Source organism: Mirounga leonina, unplaced genomic scaffold, assembly GCF_011800145.1.
Source record: "Mirounga leonina isolate KUSES-001 unplaced genomic scaffold, KU_Mleo_1.0 Mir_125, whole genome shotgun sequence".
Classification (NCBI taxonomy): Eukaryota; Metazoa; Chordata; class Mammalia; order Carnivora; family Phocidae; genus Mirounga; species Mirounga leonina.
In genome coordinates, this window is record NW_023270305.1 from 45,107,817 (window position 1) to 45,126,449 (window position 18,633).

At 41.5% G+C, this 18,633-nt stretch overlaps 1 protein-coding gene across 2 annotated transcripts in view; it reads left to right on the top strand.

Annotated features, from left to right (window-relative positions):
* Positions 1-8,575: 8,575 nt before the first annotated feature.
* GFPT1 (glutamine--fructose-6-phosphate transaminase 1) overlaps positions 8,576-18,633 on the top strand; it is a 57,893-nt gene continuing 47,835 nt past the window's right edge. For both annotated transcript variants that reach the window (XM_035001387.1, XM_035001388.1), the window contains exon 1: positions 8,576-8,750. In XM_035001387.1, the coding sequence (XP_034857278.1) occupies positions 8,744-8,750 (7 nt within the window). In that variant the 5' untranslated portion in view covers positions 8,576-8,743. The remainder of the gene's footprint in view (positions 8,751-18,633) is intronic.

Here is an 18,633-nt window from a genome sequence, read left to right on the forward strand (position 1 = left end):
ACTGCTTTGGTTCTTCTTCCACTGGCTTCTCCCGACTCAGAGATTTATAATCCGTGCCATGCCAGAAATTTGGTCAGTTATCTTTCTACCATAGAGGTACTGCTTTTTCAGATATCCAACATAGTAAATTACCCTTCTCTCTCATTTTCTATAATATTCAGAGACAGTAGTTCACAGACAATATCATGATAAGAGGGAAATAGCAGTGGTACATTGTATTTCTGGAATTCTGGTTCCCAAAAGTATCGATATTAAGATAGGGTTGGAGGGGCACCTGGGTGGCTCAGTGGGTTAAGCGTCTGCCTTCAGCTCAGGTCATGATCTCAGGGTCCTGGGATCGAGCCCCAAACTGGGTTCCCTGCTCAGCGCAGAGTCTCCTTGTCCCTCTCCCTCTACCCCTCACCCGTTTCTGTGCATGCTCTCTCTCTCTCACTCTGCTCTCCCTCTCAAATAAATAAAATCTAAAAAAAAAAAAAAGATAGCGATGGAAACAGGAAGAACTCCAGGATTTGTAAATGCTGGGATTTAAAGTTTATATGTTTGTCCTTTGGTTCATAGAACCAGACAGTGGGGTTGGAGAATTTGTTCCCTGAGCTATTATAGATGAATTCAGGTCAGACTCTGGGAATTGCTTTGTAGACTAGACACATTAACCTGCCCTTAAGAAGCTACAGGAAATTGAGATGAGGAGATAGAGTTAATGACAAGTCTTGGGTATGGCCATGAAATAAGTGGCTGAAGTGGGGAGTGAATTAGATTCTTGGAGGAAAGGAAATCGTGGAACTGAGAGGCCAAGGTATTGGGAAGATTTTCTGCAAAAGGGAGCAGCCATGAGAAACAGGAGGAAAGGTGGGGAAGATCTTCCTAGACATACAGAGCAGTGTAAACAGAATCTGGAAGCTGTGAAATGTATTTGGGAACTGCAAGAAGCGAAGTACGGCCTGAGTGTAAAGTGAAAGTCCTTCCCTGGAAATGGTACAGAAGCAAACAGTGGGCTGAACAGAGTGCTACAGAATCTAGTGGTGGAGGCCCTTTCAAATATCATTTCTTTTTTTTTCTTTTTTAAAGATTTTATTTTTTTGAGAGAGAGCGAGCACAAGCAGGGGGAGTGGCAGAGGGAGAATCAGACTCCCTGCCAATCTGGAAGCCCTATGTGGGGCTCAATCCCAGGACCCTGGGATCACGACCTGAGCTGAAGGCAGACACTTAACCAACTGAGCCACCCAGGTGCCCTGTCAATTATCATTTGTGATGTGACCAGGGAAGGTAGATCCCACCTCAGGGGATTAATTATAACTAATCTCAACCAGTCATTTTGACTCCTTTTCTCTTTGCCAGTCATTAGTTTAGGTGTGGGCATATGACCCAGCTCTGGCCAACGAGCTGGAAGAGAGGGTCTACTGGAGTGTTTTTAAAAGATTTTCTTCCCTGATTAAGAGAGAGAGTTAATCTATGTAAAGAGGGCCCTTTTCCCCTCGATTCTTTTCTTTCCTGTTTGGTATGCTGTAGAATGAAAACTTAATGTCAAGGCTATGACAGTCAACTTAAAATCATGATGAAAAGCCAGTCCACTGAGAATGGCAAAGAAGAAGGAAACAAGGCCTGGATTCTTGAGGACATTATTGACTTTTGAGCTAGCCCGGGAACCACCCATTTTCAGAATATCATGTGAGATAAGAGGTTTCCTTGTTTTGAACAACTACTGTTTGCAGGTGCTGTCACTTGAAGCTGGTTGCCTTCTAACAAAGAGCCTTGGTAAATCATGGAGGAGTTGGTACATTAATTTTACTGCTTTTTTTATTTGTGGCAGATGGTGCCAAATACCAATCTTAAAATGAACACAATATATTTTTAAATTAATTGAGCCACTTTTTTGATCAAAAGTTAATTTAGAAGATGGAGTTTAATCAGGTAAAAGTTTTTACTTTTGAATTTTTAAATTATACTTTATTTTCTCCTATACGGTCCACAAAAAAGGGAAGTAATCATTCACATTAAGTTGTGTTTGGTAAAAACAAAAATTAGTCCCCCAAAATGTATAAAATCTTGCAAGTATTATTGGAAAACCCTTTATGAACATGGGACATTTGAAACTAAGATTATTGGCCAAGAGTCAGCCAAACACTTGGAGGATTTTTTGCTAATGAGAATTAGGATGAAGCGCTATCCAGAATGACAAGTAAAATATTTAAAAATAGCAAACTTTCATTGGCATTCACTATGTGACAAACACTATTATAAGCACCTTACATTTATGAAGTCATTTAACCCTATGAGATCGGTAACTGTTACTGTCCCCATGAGGCACAGGGAGAAGTACGTTTTCCGTTGCCATACAACTTCAGTGGAAAAGCCAGGAATATGAACCCTGGCATTCTGGCTGCAGACCCTATATTTTGTCTTAAGGGGATTAGACCCACATACCCCTCCTGAGTATTCTTACCTGATGGGGGAGAGCATTCCTTGCCTTCATAGGTGCTGCTTTCTAGTGGGCCAGAGTCTTCCATCTTTTATTTGCTCCTGACTCTAATGAGCCAAAGCAGTGGTATGTGCATATGTGTTCTTCCCCCCTACACCACCACCCTTTTTCCAGCAGTAGGAAGCTAGCTGCTCTTCAGTCCAGTGGGAATTTATATCTTCTTGGGAAAACCCAGCTTTATACTCCATTTCCCCACAACAGTTATCTATGCAATCTTGACAGGGTTCTTGTAGGCTATGCAGAAATGCCTTTGTATCACCTGAAAGAAACTAGGAAATTGTATTTTTTTTTTTTTTCCTGTCACCTTACATTTCTAGTGATCTTTCAGCTCTAGGCAGCTCCATGAATGGTCTGCTTTCATTCCAGCCCTGATCACATCCTACAGAACAGAAATAGATAGGACCAGTTAATCTCATGGTTTCCTATTTGTGGACAATTTCTAGGCAGTAGAGTGAGTTTCCTTCTAGCAGAGCTAGAAAACTCTGCCCCAGGTTCTGCCTACTGGGAAAAGTTGGAGGCACCGCAGAGAGGAGTATAGGGGAATATCCTAATTCTAGTGGGAGTCCGCATCCTTTGTTCCTAAGCTTGAGGTTTCCTGGTGGGGCAGTCAAGGCTGTGTTCATCTGATGTAGTGGGCATCTTTTGTTCATGTCTTCCAGGTGTCCCTTCATTTTTTAGCAACACCTTCCCCTTTCCTTTGAGGAAAAGGAGTCTACGTGGTGCTGGGGGAACTTGCTGGCTCTCTTGTTGGCTCTGTGTGCCTCTGGTGACTCCATGTGGTGCTGGTCGAATTGTCTAATCACAGTGTCCTGCCTTCTGCCACACGAATGAGTGGGGCATAGGAGTCTGCATTGGACCCATCCGAATCCTTGCCTAGAATATGAAAAGTGAGGATGGAGGAATAGCCTCTCTCCCCTTGGACTGCAGACTATAAAGATGTGATTCCAGAGGTGTTTGAGGGTCATTTCCCTGTGCATAGGGTCAAGGAGAGAGAATCAAAGGGAGTTCTGACAATACCGTTTGTGTCCCTGGATACAGGTGTGCCTGAAACTGTACCCCTGTCCTTTCCAATGACATTAGCCAATAAATCCCCTCTTTAGCTACTTTGAGTGGATTTCTATTCTTTGTCATTAAAAGCTCTATCCTTTAGAAATTTAAAACAAATTCATATATTCAGCATTGAGAAAATCAGTAAGATCAACATTAAGTAGATGTATTAAGGTTCTCCAGAGAAACAAAATGAATTGTATCTATTTATCTAAGTATTTATTTCAAGGAATTGGCTCATGTAATTATGGAGGCTGGCAAGTCTGAAATCTTCAGGGTGGACTGTCAGACTGGACACAAGGGAAGAGCCAATGTTGCAGTTGAAGTCCAAAGGCTGAGTGCTGCCTAATTCCTTCTTGCTCCAGGGAGGTCAGTCTTGTGTTCTATTCAGGTCTTCAACTGATTGTGTGAGGCCCACCTGCATTATAAAGAGCAATCTGCTTTACTCAAAGTCCACTGGTTTAAATATTAATCTCATCCAAAGTACACTAACATCCAGAATAGTGTTTGACCAAATATCTGGGCACTGTGGCTCAGCCAAGTTGATACATAAAATTAACCATTATAGAGGGCAGAGTTTGCTTTTATCACTGACTTATTTCTGATTCCTTCTTCCATATCTTGGCCACTTCTTTCTGCATTATCATACTCAATTCCACATGCCCTTATGTTGTCCCTTTTTTGACCAGTGTCCTCAACCAAGGTGATCTGTCCAGATCTGCCTTCTTTCTGATTTCAGAATCAATTTCATCTGCATCAAAACTCTCATTTCCTCAGTGACCTTTTCATACCTGGTATCCAAATGAAAATTAACTCTATATGTAGTGTCACTGTAAAGTGTTAATAGAAGATAATGACTTACTGTAGACCTCCTGGGGGAAGGCAAGGTGCTCTGCCTCAAATATAGAAATACAGATAAGAGTTTAGGCAATGTGACAGGTAAGGAGTGGAGGTAATTTTGGACAAAGGAACTTTGTGGTCCCCTTCTAATCCCATTTTGTGATTAGTTCTCTATAGTCATGCCCTATTTAACATAGGGTTACCTTTTTAGTGCTTCCTTTCAAAAAAGAGCACATGCAAAGATGAAAAAGCATCGTAGTCCATTCTTAGGGAACTAGTTCAATATAGCTAGACCATAAGATGCTTGCTTGAGTAGAGTAGTGGGAAATGATGCTGATAGAACCGGCAGGAATGAAATCCTGGGTAACTGTGTGTGTGTACATAGGAGTCTGGACTTAATCCTGCAGTTGAAGGGTACCCACTGAATTGGAAGCAGGGAGAAACAATCAGATTTGTGTTTCTAAAGGTCATTTTGGTGTGAAGGTGTATAGGATGAATTGGGATGGTGGTGGAACCAGAGGGGTTCACTGAAGGGGTCTTGCTGAGGCCCTGACTGGTGCCTTTTATTCTTGTGTTCACTTCTTCCATCTCATAGGCCTTAGTAGCTCCTTCTGTTTCTTCTTCCTTTGATACTTACCACCATCTTCTCTGCCCACTGGGGTACATTTCTCCACAAGACTCCCTAAAAATTGGGACATTTGTATCCCTGCTCCCCATATTCTTGTTATGCACAGGCCTTTCTTTTTTTAATTGAAATATAACGGACATATATTAGTTTCAGGTTACAACAGAATGATTGGGTATATGTATATATTGCATAACAATCACCACAATAAGTCTTGTTTACACTCATCACCAAACATAGTTACCATTTTTTTCTTATGATAAAAACTTTTTAAGATCTACTCTCTTAGCAACTTTCAAATATACAATGAAGTATTATTAACTATAGTTACCATCCTGTTCATTACATTCCCCAGACCTATAACTGAAAGTTTGTATCTAGGCATTTTTTATTATAACAATTTTATTGCTATTATTGGAATTCAGGTAAGGGATAACAAAAATTACAAACATGAGGACATTTAAAAATCTTTTTTTTTTTTTAAGATTCTATCCATTTATTTGAGAGAGACAGAAAGAGTGTGCGTGGTGCACACCCAAGTGGGGTGAGGGGCAGTGGGAGAGAATCTTTTAAGTAGACTACCCCATGAGTGGGGAGTCCCACATGGGGCTTGATCCCACGACCCTTGAGATCACAACCTGAGCCGAAACCAAGAGTCTGAGGCTCAACTGACTGAGGCACCCAGGTGCCATCCCCCTGCCCCCCATTTAAAAATTTTATAAAGCTATTTTAATTACAGTTCCTTTTCTTTAGAAATGGCAGCTGGAAACCCTAATGGCCTTCTGCCCATCAGGCTGTATGGCATGGAGGAGACAGAGCCATCAGGTTTAACAGGACAAATCTGAACAGAGAAATGGACTTAAAGAGATGATGACACCATCCTTACCATCATTCCTTTTTTTTTTTTTTTTAAAGCTTAGTTAGTTCAGAACTTTTGATGAGGAGAGAAAATCCTTTCCATTTCTTCAGATGTTTGAATTAGACCCAGATGTCCCCTTTCCTTTACAGATCATTTATTTTATTCTCCAGCCCCTATTCCCAAAGGTCCAGCTAAGGCAAAGCTCTATAGAGATGGGGGTCAGACAAACAGAATTCTTTCATATTAGTGTCTTGACTGGAGCATAGTTATAAAGGGCTCTTTGTTGCATTGGGTTGGGAAAATATTGACTTTGAAAGTTTCTCTCAGCCTCCTCCTTGCCATACATCCTGCTGGGCAGAAGGCCATCGGGCTTCTAGTTGGTATATCTAAAAAAAATGTGGAACCCACAGTATTATTAACTATAATCACCAAGGAGTCAAAGTGTGATTCCAGTGTTTGAACAACACCTTTGTGCACTGCTAGCAAACCTGATGATGCCACAAGGAAAGTGCCAGCAGTAGCACCAAAGTTCTCACGCTCAAACTAAAATACCATTGAACCCCTTGCTTTTCTCCTCTCTTTGTTACTTTGACTCCTTGGCAATATCACTGCAGTCTTACTAGACACCCTTAGATGAGGGTTCTGAGGCCAAGATGTACATCCACAGTCTCTTGCCTCTTGAATTAAGAAATGTGTTGTCGGGGCGCCTGGGTGGCTCAGTCATGAAGCGTCTGCCTTCGGCTCAGGTCATGATCCCAGGGTCCTGGGATCAAGTCCCGCATCGGGCTCCCTGCTCGGCAGGAAGCCTGCTTCTCCCTCTCCCACTCCCCCTGCTTGTGTTCCTGCTCTCGCTATCTCTTTCTCTGTCAAATAAATAAATAAAATCTTTAAAAAAAAAAATGTTGTCTATTAACAAACAGCTCACTGTTTTTTTTAACTTTGCTCTGGGGTCATTTAGGGGCTTAAGGGCCTGAAATATTAAAGGGCTCTTAGGTGATAAATACTTCTATTAGTTAAATGTAACATTTTTCTAGCCTCTCTTTGAGGCAAGTAATAAAAAGCATTTATTTTTTCTCTCTAAGAAAATCTGAAAAGCCCTTCCTTCGTTCACTTGATCATATAACCAGTCATAGGAAGTCAATTCCACTAATATGGCTTTTTTCACTCCTTCAAAAACATTTTTTAAAAAATATTTTATTCTTTTATTTTTTTTAAGTACTCTCTACCCCCAATGTGGGGCTCAAACCCATGACCTTGAGATCAAGAGTCGCATGCTTCACTGAGTGAGCCAGCCAGGTGCCACAAAAACATTTTGATCCGTTATTTTGTGCTAGGGTTTATACTAGGTGTTAGGTATGCAAAGGCTTGTTCTAGCCTCAAGAAACAGCCTAGGAGGGAAATACACACACACACACACGCAATGTCAGAAGTATATTGATTTAAAGGGGGCAGGTCAAAGAATGAGAGCTTAATCCATGTCCCTAAGTCTGTCTAGGGAGAAAAAAATACGTTTTTCCCAATGGGGTGGGGATTCCACGAAGAGTAACTAATGTGTACAAAATATTTGAGAATGTTGGCGCAGTAGGGAAACGGTGTAGCGTTGTTGGAGTGTAAAGGGCTGGAAGGTGGGGTAGGAAGACAGCAATCGTGTGAGGTAAGCCCAGGTAACTAGGGTCATAAGTCCATGCCATGTTCTGTATGCCAATCAAGTTTTTATTTGATCCTAATCTAGAGCCATTAATAGTTACGATAACTATCTACATTTGACTAAAGATACCATTTAAATCTTCCTAGAGCAAATGCTTGGATAATAAATTCCCAGAAACATCATCGCTCTCTGATTAAGTCTCTCTTGGCAGGAGTGGTGCATTAATTCACAGAATGAATCGTCAGTGAGTCAAATGTAAGGCTGTCAAATCTGGGCAATTCCTAGTCTTCTCAGGTGGGCCATCAGAAGTCCGGGCCAGAAGTTTCACAAGCCCAGGAGCACAGTGTTGTATCGTTGAGCTTTACCTTCCCCCCACCCCCGAATCCGCTCTGCCAAAATCTGGGGGTTAGGGAGGCAATGAATGGGAGTGGGGTGGGGTGCGGAGGGCGTTAGAGGCCAAGCATATTACACAGAGCTTAAGTCCGGAACTGAATTGCCCGTCACCAGAAAGACTGGACGAACCTGAACGGCGCTTTACATCAAGAATTTTGGTTCCCCTTTCCTCCCTACCTCATTCAGTTTTCTTTGCAATTTTTCTTCAGCCTTATGTCCCTTTCCAGCCTGACTTGTTTATTTGTTCCCCAGAACCCCCTTTTCAGGCCTCCCTCTTTCTTCCCCCTTTCTCCGCCGCTTCGTAGCCTGGGGCCTTGGGTTGCATTGGGCGCGTGCTCCAATGCTATTTGCTTTGCTGACGATTCCATCCTCCTCTTTCCTTAACGTTCCGTCTTTCCCTGCCAGCCGCCGAGTTTCTTCCTCCCCCACGGCGTGGCTCCTCCAGCTGCTCGCCCGGGGGCCGGGCAGCTCCAGGAACCCCAAGCGGATGCGGCCGCCGGCTGCTGCCACGTCTCCGCCGCCAGCAGGCCAGCGCCTGCGTGGGCTCGAGGGCGGTGCGGGGCGGGGCGGGGAGGCGGGAGCTGCGCGTGAGCGGCGCGGATGCGGCCCAATGGGATCCGCGGGAGGCGCCGGCGGCGGCGCGCTGCGCGCCGAGGGGCGGGGCCCGTCGGCAGTTGCTGGCGAGCCCGGGAGGCCGAGAAGGCTGTCGTTCCTTCGGCCGTCGCATCCCCGAGGGAGTCGTGTTGGCTTGCCCCGGGCCCCCAAGCTCGCCGATCGCCCCTGAGGCTCGTGTGTGCGCTCCCGACCTCGCCAGCCGTTCGCCGCTCGCCCGGGGACCGTGCCTTTTGCATCATGTGTGGTAAGGGGGCTGCGGGCGGGGGGCGTGTTGCGCGGCGGTGCTGGGGTGCGGTGCGGGCGCCGCCGAGGCCGGAGGTGCTGGCGGGAGCCGGAGTGTGAGGGTGTGAAGTCTGGGTGCTGGGTGCGGAGGCCGGCCTCTGCGAACGGGATGGGGGTGGTGGACCTAGGAGGGCACCTGAGAGGAGGGCGGGCTCTAGAGTGGATCTGGGGGGCCAAAGGGGGCGGTTTTTCGCGGAGAAGGGAACCAAAATGTAGATAGATGTCTTGGAAAAGGAGAGAGAGCCGAGGAAACTGAGGTGTGGAGCGGTTTGCCTTCAAGAGTCCGTCAGGTGAGTGAGGCAACCTGTGGAACATCAGGTGAGATCGCTTGAACTTATCTTCCTTTCTTCTAGGTTTTATTTTTTTTAAAAAATACTTATTTTTAGTTGCTTTCTTTCGGGCAGGCCCAATAGAAACAGAACTATATACAGCTGGAATTATAGTGGCATTCCACATAATCTTACTTCCTGCCACCCCCTGTCTCAGCAGAAACCATTGCTAATCAATAACTTGGTGAATGGGCTTAGACCTAATCCTGTGGTGGAAGAGGCCCGAAAGTGACCGTAACATGCGTTATCACGTGCACGTGCACCCATTTAAAACACCTATGAACAATGTTGGTCCACATTTAATAAATGTTTTACCAAGAGCAGTTAGAACATATGTCCTTTTATTCCATGTTTCAGGACTTAGTAGTTTTAATATTCCCTAAAACTGATTGTCAGAATTATATCTGAAATGATTGATAAACTCCAAAATAGGTATTTACTTGGCCATTGTCGGTGGAAAGTATTCCTGCACTTTTATTGAAATTTACAGCTAACCTTACGCCTGGAAGAAGGAACGTTTTTTTAAGGGAAGTAGGATTGTAATAGAATTGAAGCTATCTGGGAAACTTATTCTTCACAGCCTTTTGCAAGAATATCCTGGGGGGAAGTGGCTTGTACTCATTAGTGTATATTTTTCTTGTATTTAACTTTATGATAATTTCAGCTTCTGAAAATGAGCAGGTTTAAGTTTAGAGTAGCTTAAAAAAAACACTCAAAACAGAAACATCTATAAATAGTATCTGAAATTATTAGATTAGAGCTGACTTTGGAATCAGTTATACTTTTGCTGTGCCTAGTTAGTAGAGTGGTTTCGAAAAACATTATTTAGGTTGTAGCTGCAAAGTAGTGAATTTGCAAACTGGTTAATCCCCAAGATGCTTCATTTGGTAATTAACTTTTCCTAAATGATGAGGTGTGTGCCTAGTTAAGTACATGGCTTTCTGGGGTTATTTCCTCTTCTTCATCTTGTTTCAGGGAAAAAAAAAAGTACCATAAAAGAAAAAATCAGATTTGCTTTAGAAAGGTTCAGATAAGGATGAGGCTTTGGGGTGGAGACTAGATAAGTAGGAGTTTTCACGCAGCCAACATCCCCATTTCATAGAGTTTTACTGCTGAGGAAACACACCAGTTATAAAGAAATAGTATTTGAAACATTTCCAAGGTCCTGCTTTTAACCCAGAACAGTTTTGCATGATTCCAGGAATAGAGTTCAGAATTTATTTCCTCTTTAATGTAAATTCTGAAACTTAACTGTTAAAAGAATGACTTATTTCTTTTCTTTTTTTTTTTTTAAGATTTTATTTATTTGACAGAGACACAGCGAAGAGAGGGAACACAAGCAGGGGGAGTGGGAGGGGTGAAGCAGGCTCCCCGCTGAGCAGGGAGCCTCATGCGGGGCTCGATCCCAGGACCCCGGGATCATGACCCGAGCCGAAGGCAGACTCTTAACGACTGAGCCACCCAGGCGCCCCTGACTTATTTATTTTCTTCCCATATCTCAATCATTGAAATAAAATTTCTAGGCAGAGGAAGTGAGTGGGAATGAGATTAGATAGGAAAATTTAGAGGTTTACCTTCTTTTTCATTTTAATTTAATTCCAGTGTAGTTAACACAGTGTTACATTAGTTTCAGGTGTACAGTGTAGTGATTGAAGGATTCCATACCTCACTCAGGGATCATCATGGACAAGTGCCCTCCTTAATCTCCATCACCTATATCACCCATCCCGGACCCATAGAAGTTTACCTTCTGATTACCTGCTGCCTATTCCAAGTTTTTCTAAAAGATTATTTTGTTTCAACACTGTACAGTGTTGAAACAGAAGAATGAAGGCAGAAAATTCTGTGATATGCTTTTTCCAATCAGATATAGTGATAAAACTGTCAATGTTTACCAGCTTATGTTGGGATGTTAATAGTGTTAATCAGGAAAAAAAAAAAAGATTCTGCAGTCAAGTAAATTTGGGAAGCAATAGATTAAACAGTGTTGAACTGGCTTTTTTTTTTTTTTGGAAGGTTTCTTGGAACCTTTAGTGGGCTAATAAGTGTTGTAAATCTCCCAGAGAAGAAGAATAGTGTGCCTGTTTTCCAAATTTATTTTATCTTCCTCTTATTCTTGGTTCTTTAGAATACACTTTGTCCTTTTTTGTTTGTACTACCTTTTGTTTTGGTGAGAGAATGGCAAGTCACTTAATCTACCCACAGCTTTTAACAGATTGTACTGTTGTGTTTTTTTTTGTTTTTTTGTTTTTTTTTTAATAAATGTAGGGTTATACTGTTCTTTTTTTCTTTTGATTTTTTTTTATTACTCAAAACTGCATTTTTAAATTTAGCTTTCTGACTCTGTGCTTGTTCCTTCAACACGTTCAAAACACTGTTCTCCTCAGTAAGCCCAGCATGCCTGATCCAGTCACTGACACAACACACATGGAATCACCGCAGTCTCTACTGATGTGTTTTTTCCGTCTTAGACAACCTCATAAGAACTGTAAGTCTCACAGCACAAATGCCTCGAAAGTTGGCCTGGGCACATGCCACATGTGGATTTTGGTGCTTTTCCAACCTCCTTGGTATAAAGGTAAACAGTCCTATTACCAGGGGTTTGGGACAGCCTAGTTTTGTTAGAGGCTGTATTTTGGACAGCCTGTGATGGTATGTCAAACATGGGACCATTCTTGGGGCGCCTGGGTGGCTCAGTCGTTAAGCGTCTGCCTTCGGCTCAGGTCATGATCCCAGGGTCCTGGGATCAAGCCCCGCATTGGGCTCCCTGCTCTGCGGGAAGCCTGCTTCTCCCTCTCCCACTCCCCCTGCTTGTGTTCCCTCTCTCGCTGTGTCTCTGTCAAATAAATAGATAAAATCTTAAAAAAAAAAAAAAAAACAAAAAAACATGGGACCATTCTGAATGCCTCTAGACATTGTCCCTGGAAGAGCGGGTATACCCTCTGATCCAATGGTGTATATAAATGGAATTTTTGTAAATGGAGCCATATTTAAAAGCAGTAAGGGAGCTTATAATTTAAAAGTATCCTGAAATGAATCCTTAAAAAGATTTTTGTAATAATACTATCTAATAGCTTTGGAGGTAATTGAGGGATGCTGAGGCTGGCTACTAGGATAAATCGTAAAACCAATTCTATTAACATATCCTTGGAAATCATACTGGATATAAAGTAGTTGTGAAAGAAAATAATTTATTGCTTAATAAGTATTTCCTCAATTGTGTTCCCTGGAAAGAGAGAAGTTAATAGGTGCTGGTTATGAGCAATAGAAGGTGGGAAAGAGTTTTATAACACAAGTGTGGGAAATTCTGCTTTTGGAGATTCACAATTAGCAAGATTAAAGTTTCTAGAAAGTTCTACAAATAAACCTGTTAACTTTAACTCAGTATTTCTTAAACCTTTAATTATGGAACATTTCACCTTATCTCTATTTAGCATCCTGCAAAATAATGTTCTCTTTCTGTGGTTTAGGATTTTTTTTTTTTTTTTGTATGTTAAGAGTATGTTTATAAAGGAATTTTTGACTGTACATTTCAAGTACCTAGAAAGCATTAGAAGATATTTGAAGTGATGGCTTTATATAGTTGGTGCTTTGTCCTTTGGAGAGATGACTAACATAAGGGAATTGCCTTCAAGGAATTGCTGTCTGGTTGAAGGAAACCGTGAATATGCAGATGCAACACAAGGCATGCAACAGGTGTGAGTGTTAGTAGGCATTTCTTGTTCATTGTTCATTGCCATGTTATGGTCTACAAGTGGGTTGAATAGAAATTCAGAGACTAGTTAGGGGAGGAATGTTCCAGGTAATGGGGCAGTACCTTTTTTTTTTTTTTTAAGTAATCTCTACACCCAGTGTGGGGCTCGAACTTAATAATCCCAAGATCAAGAGTCGCATGCCCTGTGGACTGAGGCAGCCAGGCGCCCCAGCAGCAGTACTCTTAGGTTGAGGAATAGTGCCAGCTGGTAGAGAATTAGTGCGCTGTGAGAGATATCATTGGTGGCATTTACCCAGCAGTGAATGGAGGCAGAAATAGGTTGAGAACTGTTGCGATGGGGTTTGAAAGAAGAAGTAAAAATTCCAGGAAAAGGGGCCAAAGAGCAGTGATTAGAGGCAGAAGAGTTCCAAAGTAGTGTATTGACTTGGACAGAATCTACAGAAGTAGAAGATCATTCATGTTTAATATTGCAGAGAGAAATTAATTGCATTTGGCTGTAAAGAAATGATTAGAGAAGTTGAATATATGAAGGCAGAGGAACCTGAGTTTGTGTTGAGGAGGAGGGCATGCATACCAGCAGAGGAGGGAGTATTGTGGAACTGAGGTCCCCTGATAGAGTTGAAAAGTTGAGTTCTAGAGCTGTGGTTCTTGACCTATAAGCTGTAAAGTTATTATTGGTTTTCACTGATTGATTCATACTCTAAGCATTGTCTGTAAAGTTGTACAGAAGTTGTTCTAGATCACTGGATAATTAAAAATTCAACCTACTATTGTGTAGGATCCTCAAAATATTTTGATGTAATAAAAGGTTCTGTTTTTAGACAGTTGAGGAATCACTTATCAAGAGTTACAGGTAGGAGAGACTGGCTTCAAGGAATAGTGTGTGAGATATATTTCTTTATTTCGAGCTCATAGTGAAGGATAAGGCACCCTGGAGTGGGTTTGCCCAGAGGGAGGGCCCTGTGCCTTAGATGTTCCAGTGGTGTCTGGTGAGCTCTTTTTGGCCCTTGAAAATCCAGGGGAGAGTGTTGTGGATCTCTCACCAGGCTGTATCTGTATCCACAGCATGTCTCCAGGGTGAACAGCCTCTGGCATGTTGGAACAATGTAGGAAGGGTGAGAGGGTATATACTGTTAAGATGAAGATGAAAGCTTCAATTCTGTGAGAATCTACCAGAAATTGAGAAACTGGGAAGAGAGACATGGAGTAGTCTAGAGTCTAGTTTTAGAATAATATCTGGGGAAGTTTGAAAGTTGGACAAGCAGTGAATTAATAGGATTGGCCAGCAGTTGGGAGGGCCCATACAAAAGTGGGCCTGAAATGGATGGATGGACTTGAAGTGGATGGACTCTGATGTAGGCCTGCTCAGGGACTCGGGAGTAAGAGCATGGTGGGCCCAGAGGGGCTGACTTGTCAGGATGCTGGAAAGTTGTGGTCCAATGGGATTGGTTAGATGGAAGCGGGAAAGATGGAGTGTTTGAAGGGTTGTGAGCAGGAAGTGCATGCTTTTTCTCAGGAAAGAGGATGCCGTAGGTAGGCTGTGAGGGAGTGTGTAATTAGAGATGTCAGGGTTTGAACAGTGCTTTGAGTTCCAGAGTGTTAAATGTGCAAGAGAGAAGGGTTATGGAGTTCCTTCCAGTGGCAATGTGTATTTACAACAAAGTAGGGGACACTTGAACCAGCATTTATAAATAGGGAAAAGATTTTAAATAATTAAAAAACACTAATAATTGAAATTCCTCATTGTGTCACTCTAAATGTTATAATTTTTTCTTGGTGTTTTTAGGATTGTAGAAAACATAATCTCAGTATTTCCTGTTTTTAAAGGAACCTTGTGTGTAGGATATGCCTCCATGATTAGAGTATTGAATATATTTTATGATAAGCATCAAGTTTTGATGTGTATACGTTTAATTGCAGCATTGTTTGTAATTACAAAGAGTTAGAAAAACCTCAACAGGAGGGAAATGATTAGGTAAAATAAATCTATTATGGAGTAGTACGCAACCGTTAAATAGAATAAGGTGGATGTGTATATACTGACATAAAAAGATATCCAACATTTTAAGTAAAAGAAACAATATATATAGAGTCATCACATTTATGTGTTAAAAAAAAGTGCCCTCTAAAACCATGTACATCTAGCTTTATATATGTATAGCTAAAGGACTGTACATATACGTAGGTTCATAGCTGAAGGATTGGGACAGTTTGTGTGGGATTAACAGTAGATACCTCCCTTGTATGGAGATGGAAAAAAGATAGAAAAAGGAGAAAAAGGAGATTTTCACAATTTTTTTTAAAAAGATTTTATTTATTTTATTAGAGAGAGAGAGAGCACACAAGCTGGGGGAGCAGAAGGCAGAGGGAGAGGGAGAAGCAGGCTCAATCCAGGACCCTGGGATCATGACCTAAGCCACAGGCAGACACCTAACCAACTGAGCCACCCAGGTGCCCCAGATTTTCACAATTTATTCGATAGCATTTGTGTAATTTGAATCTTTAAAGATGATAATGAATGAAATAGAACTTGCATTATAAGAAAAATTTAAAAATGAAAGTTAAGTGGCATTGCAGATGGATTTTGATTCAGAAACTAAAATTTACAGAATGAATTTGAACACTTATCACTGATAAATTACAGTGTCTGAGGTCTCAAAATATTGAAGTTGTCAAGGGAAAAATATGTAAAAGTATTCTTATTTACAAGGACATAAATTCAACCAGGCATATGATCTTTAATAATTTAATTAGCTAAGTTGCATTCAGTTTTCATTTCAGGAAGGTTTAATGGCCTTTCAACCAAGTGTGTGTATGATCCAGGTCGTGTCTGAATATTTTGTTAGGCAAAGTGCTCATTATTGCTTTCATGTTGTTGAATTTAAGTTGCAGTTTTCCAAGAATGATGCCTGTAGGAGCAAACATCTGCATCATTTAGGGAGATACTTACTTCAAGAATATTCCATTAATAAGAAAACTTACATCCTGGAAGCGTGTGGTGATGTAGAAGTGGAAAATCTCCTGCGCTCTGTACAGCTACTGTGTGTGGTATTGGAGCAATTAACCCAAGAGCTGTAGAGAGTTGATTTTTAGGCTTTTAGTAGTTAACCTAAAGCAGAGCTGTTTATGGGAGGTTTGAGAAGACAAGTCAAAGACCTAAAATGGGGTTCATTCTAGTGATTTCTACTCTAATAAGCACCATTTTGAGTTATGAATGCCTCCCTTGTGAACATGCCCTGCATGCCTGATTGGCTGGTTATTTGCCATTATATTTTCCCAGCTACCCCATGAACACACATAACCCACTAATCTTATTAGGTGCACTGTTTAGGGGTCACGGGTCAACAGTCTTGGCAAGGGGCTGGTCTGTTAAATTGACAGGTTCAGTCTCTTCTTTATCTCTCATTTCTCTAAGCAAGGATGATTTAGATTTATCCCCTCCCCCTCCCTCCTCCCCCCTCCCCCCGTTTTTTCTTCACCCAACTCTGTTACTTTTTCTTAGAAAACTTCTCTACATAGGTTGTCCTTTTCTTCCTTTCAATTCCTGTCTGGCTATATAGGGAGAAATGTTGCTCCAACTTCTTCCTCTGTTCCTCCTCTTCTTTTCTTTGTTCCAAGAGTGAACCAAAAAATGACAGTGATGATTATAGATAATAGTAGTGCTTCCTCTCAAGGAAAAGGCAGGTTTTGAGTTGGAACATGATATATGGTATTTTATTGAATCTAAGATGCCACTGATTGGGAAATGCACCATTATTTTATAGATCAAAAAGAAAGAGAATATGAATGTCTTAAATTCAACACTGTCAATATCTGAAAAAGTATTCTGAAGATGCTTTCAGAATATGATAGGCTAGATGATCTAATTATCTTTATCAGTGACAATTTTAACATCACTAATAAGGGACCTATGGACAATATAAAATGCATACATACATTGTGAATAATTCTTGCTTCCATACTTAACTCAATCAAGTCTTTAGATCTATCTTCCAGTCTACAGGAAATAGAAGGAATAGAGGAATTGGTTAGACTATACTGTGTGGAAACAGTTAGACATAGCCGGAAGGTGAGACATTCAACAAGAAAACTGGCCTCAGCTTACCAGTAAGTCAGTGTCTTGGGGAAAACAGGGCAGTAGGGGAGAGACCATTCTGGATTCAAAGAGACTTTTGAGACATAGCAATCAAATGTGAGGTATGATCCTTTATATCCTAGAATGAACAAATCAGCTGTAAAAGACTTTTTATAATAGGGAAATTTTATTTTATTTTTTTAAAGATTTATTTATTATTTGAGAGACAGAGGGAGCGAGTACAAGCGTGAGCAGGCGGGGGGTGGGCAGAGGGAGAGGGAGAAGCAGGCCCCTCACGAATCAGAGAGCCTAACGTGGGGCTCAAGCCCAGGATCATGACCTGAGCCAGTGGCAGATGCTTACCTGACTGAGCCACCCAGGTGCCCCAGGGAAATTTTAAATATGAACATTGTATCAGGTGGTGGTAGCATTATCTTCTTAGGTATGATAATAATACAATTTTGCGGGGCACCTGAGTGGCTCAGCCTAAGCGTCTGCCTTCGGCTCAGGTCATGGTCCCAGGGTCCTGGGATTGAGCCCCACGTTGGGCTCCCTGCTCAGTGGAGAGCCTGCTTCTCACTCTCCCTCTGCCTGCCACTCTCTCTTAAATAAAATCTTTAAAAAAAAAATGCAATTTTGCAGAAAAATGTCCTCAAATTTTATATGTTACTTTGCTTTTATTCTTAACAGAATACAATTGACCCTTGAACAACATGGGGCTTGGGGTGCCTACCCTCACCCCCCTGCAGTGGAAAATCCGAGTGTAACTTTTGACTCCCCCAAAACTTAACTACTCATAGCCATGTGTTGACTGGAAAGCTCACCAATAATATAAAGCTCAACCAAAAACATTAATACATGTTTTGTGTGTTACATGTATTATATATTGTATTTTTACAAAAGCTAGAGAAAAGAAAATGTTATTAGGAAAATCATAAGGAAGAGAAATACATTTACAACACTGTACTTTATTTATGGAAGAATTCACACATAAATGGACCTGTGCAGTTCAAACCTGTGTTCAAGGATCAACTGTACTCTGAAAATAATAAGGCTCTTCACCAGGTTTCCAATTTTAATTTGGTAGATACACTGTACACAGAACAAAATCATGTAAATGTTGTAACAAAGAAATGAGGCCCAGAAGTGTAGTGTATATAGGTATTTAAAAAATGTCAAATTCAGCTGGAATAGTTCTAAAGCAATCAGAAGAATTTTCAGAAACTACAGAACATCTAGCAGGCAAGGACTGTAGATGTCCTCAAATGTCAGGCAATATGTCGCCCTTGTGCTGTCACTTTCCACTTCCTAGTCATACGTGTTGCTGATCAATCATGGTTTTCCTTCCTGTTTAGGAAATGGGGCCACTGGATCAATGTTTTCTACAGCCACTACCAATTAATAACTTGGTACTTGCTGTGAAACCTCAGTCAAACCCATTCATTTTGCAGAGCGGAAGCCGAGGCAGGGTGGTATGGTGGAAGGTTTGAGGACATACATGAGTTAAAAGAGTCACAGGATTTCTTCAGTGCCAGAGTACTTTATGAGCTAACAGATGTTTAGTGTGAATTTTATTAGTTTCTCAAATAGTTACCATTTTGGAAGTTTGTTTGGAGTTGGGTATTTAGAAGATCCCTTTTGCCATGAAATGATGCTCAGGATCTCAAGAGCAGCACTCTAAGCCAGTGTAAACCAGAGACTGAAGTTAGAAACAGTATCGAAGTTG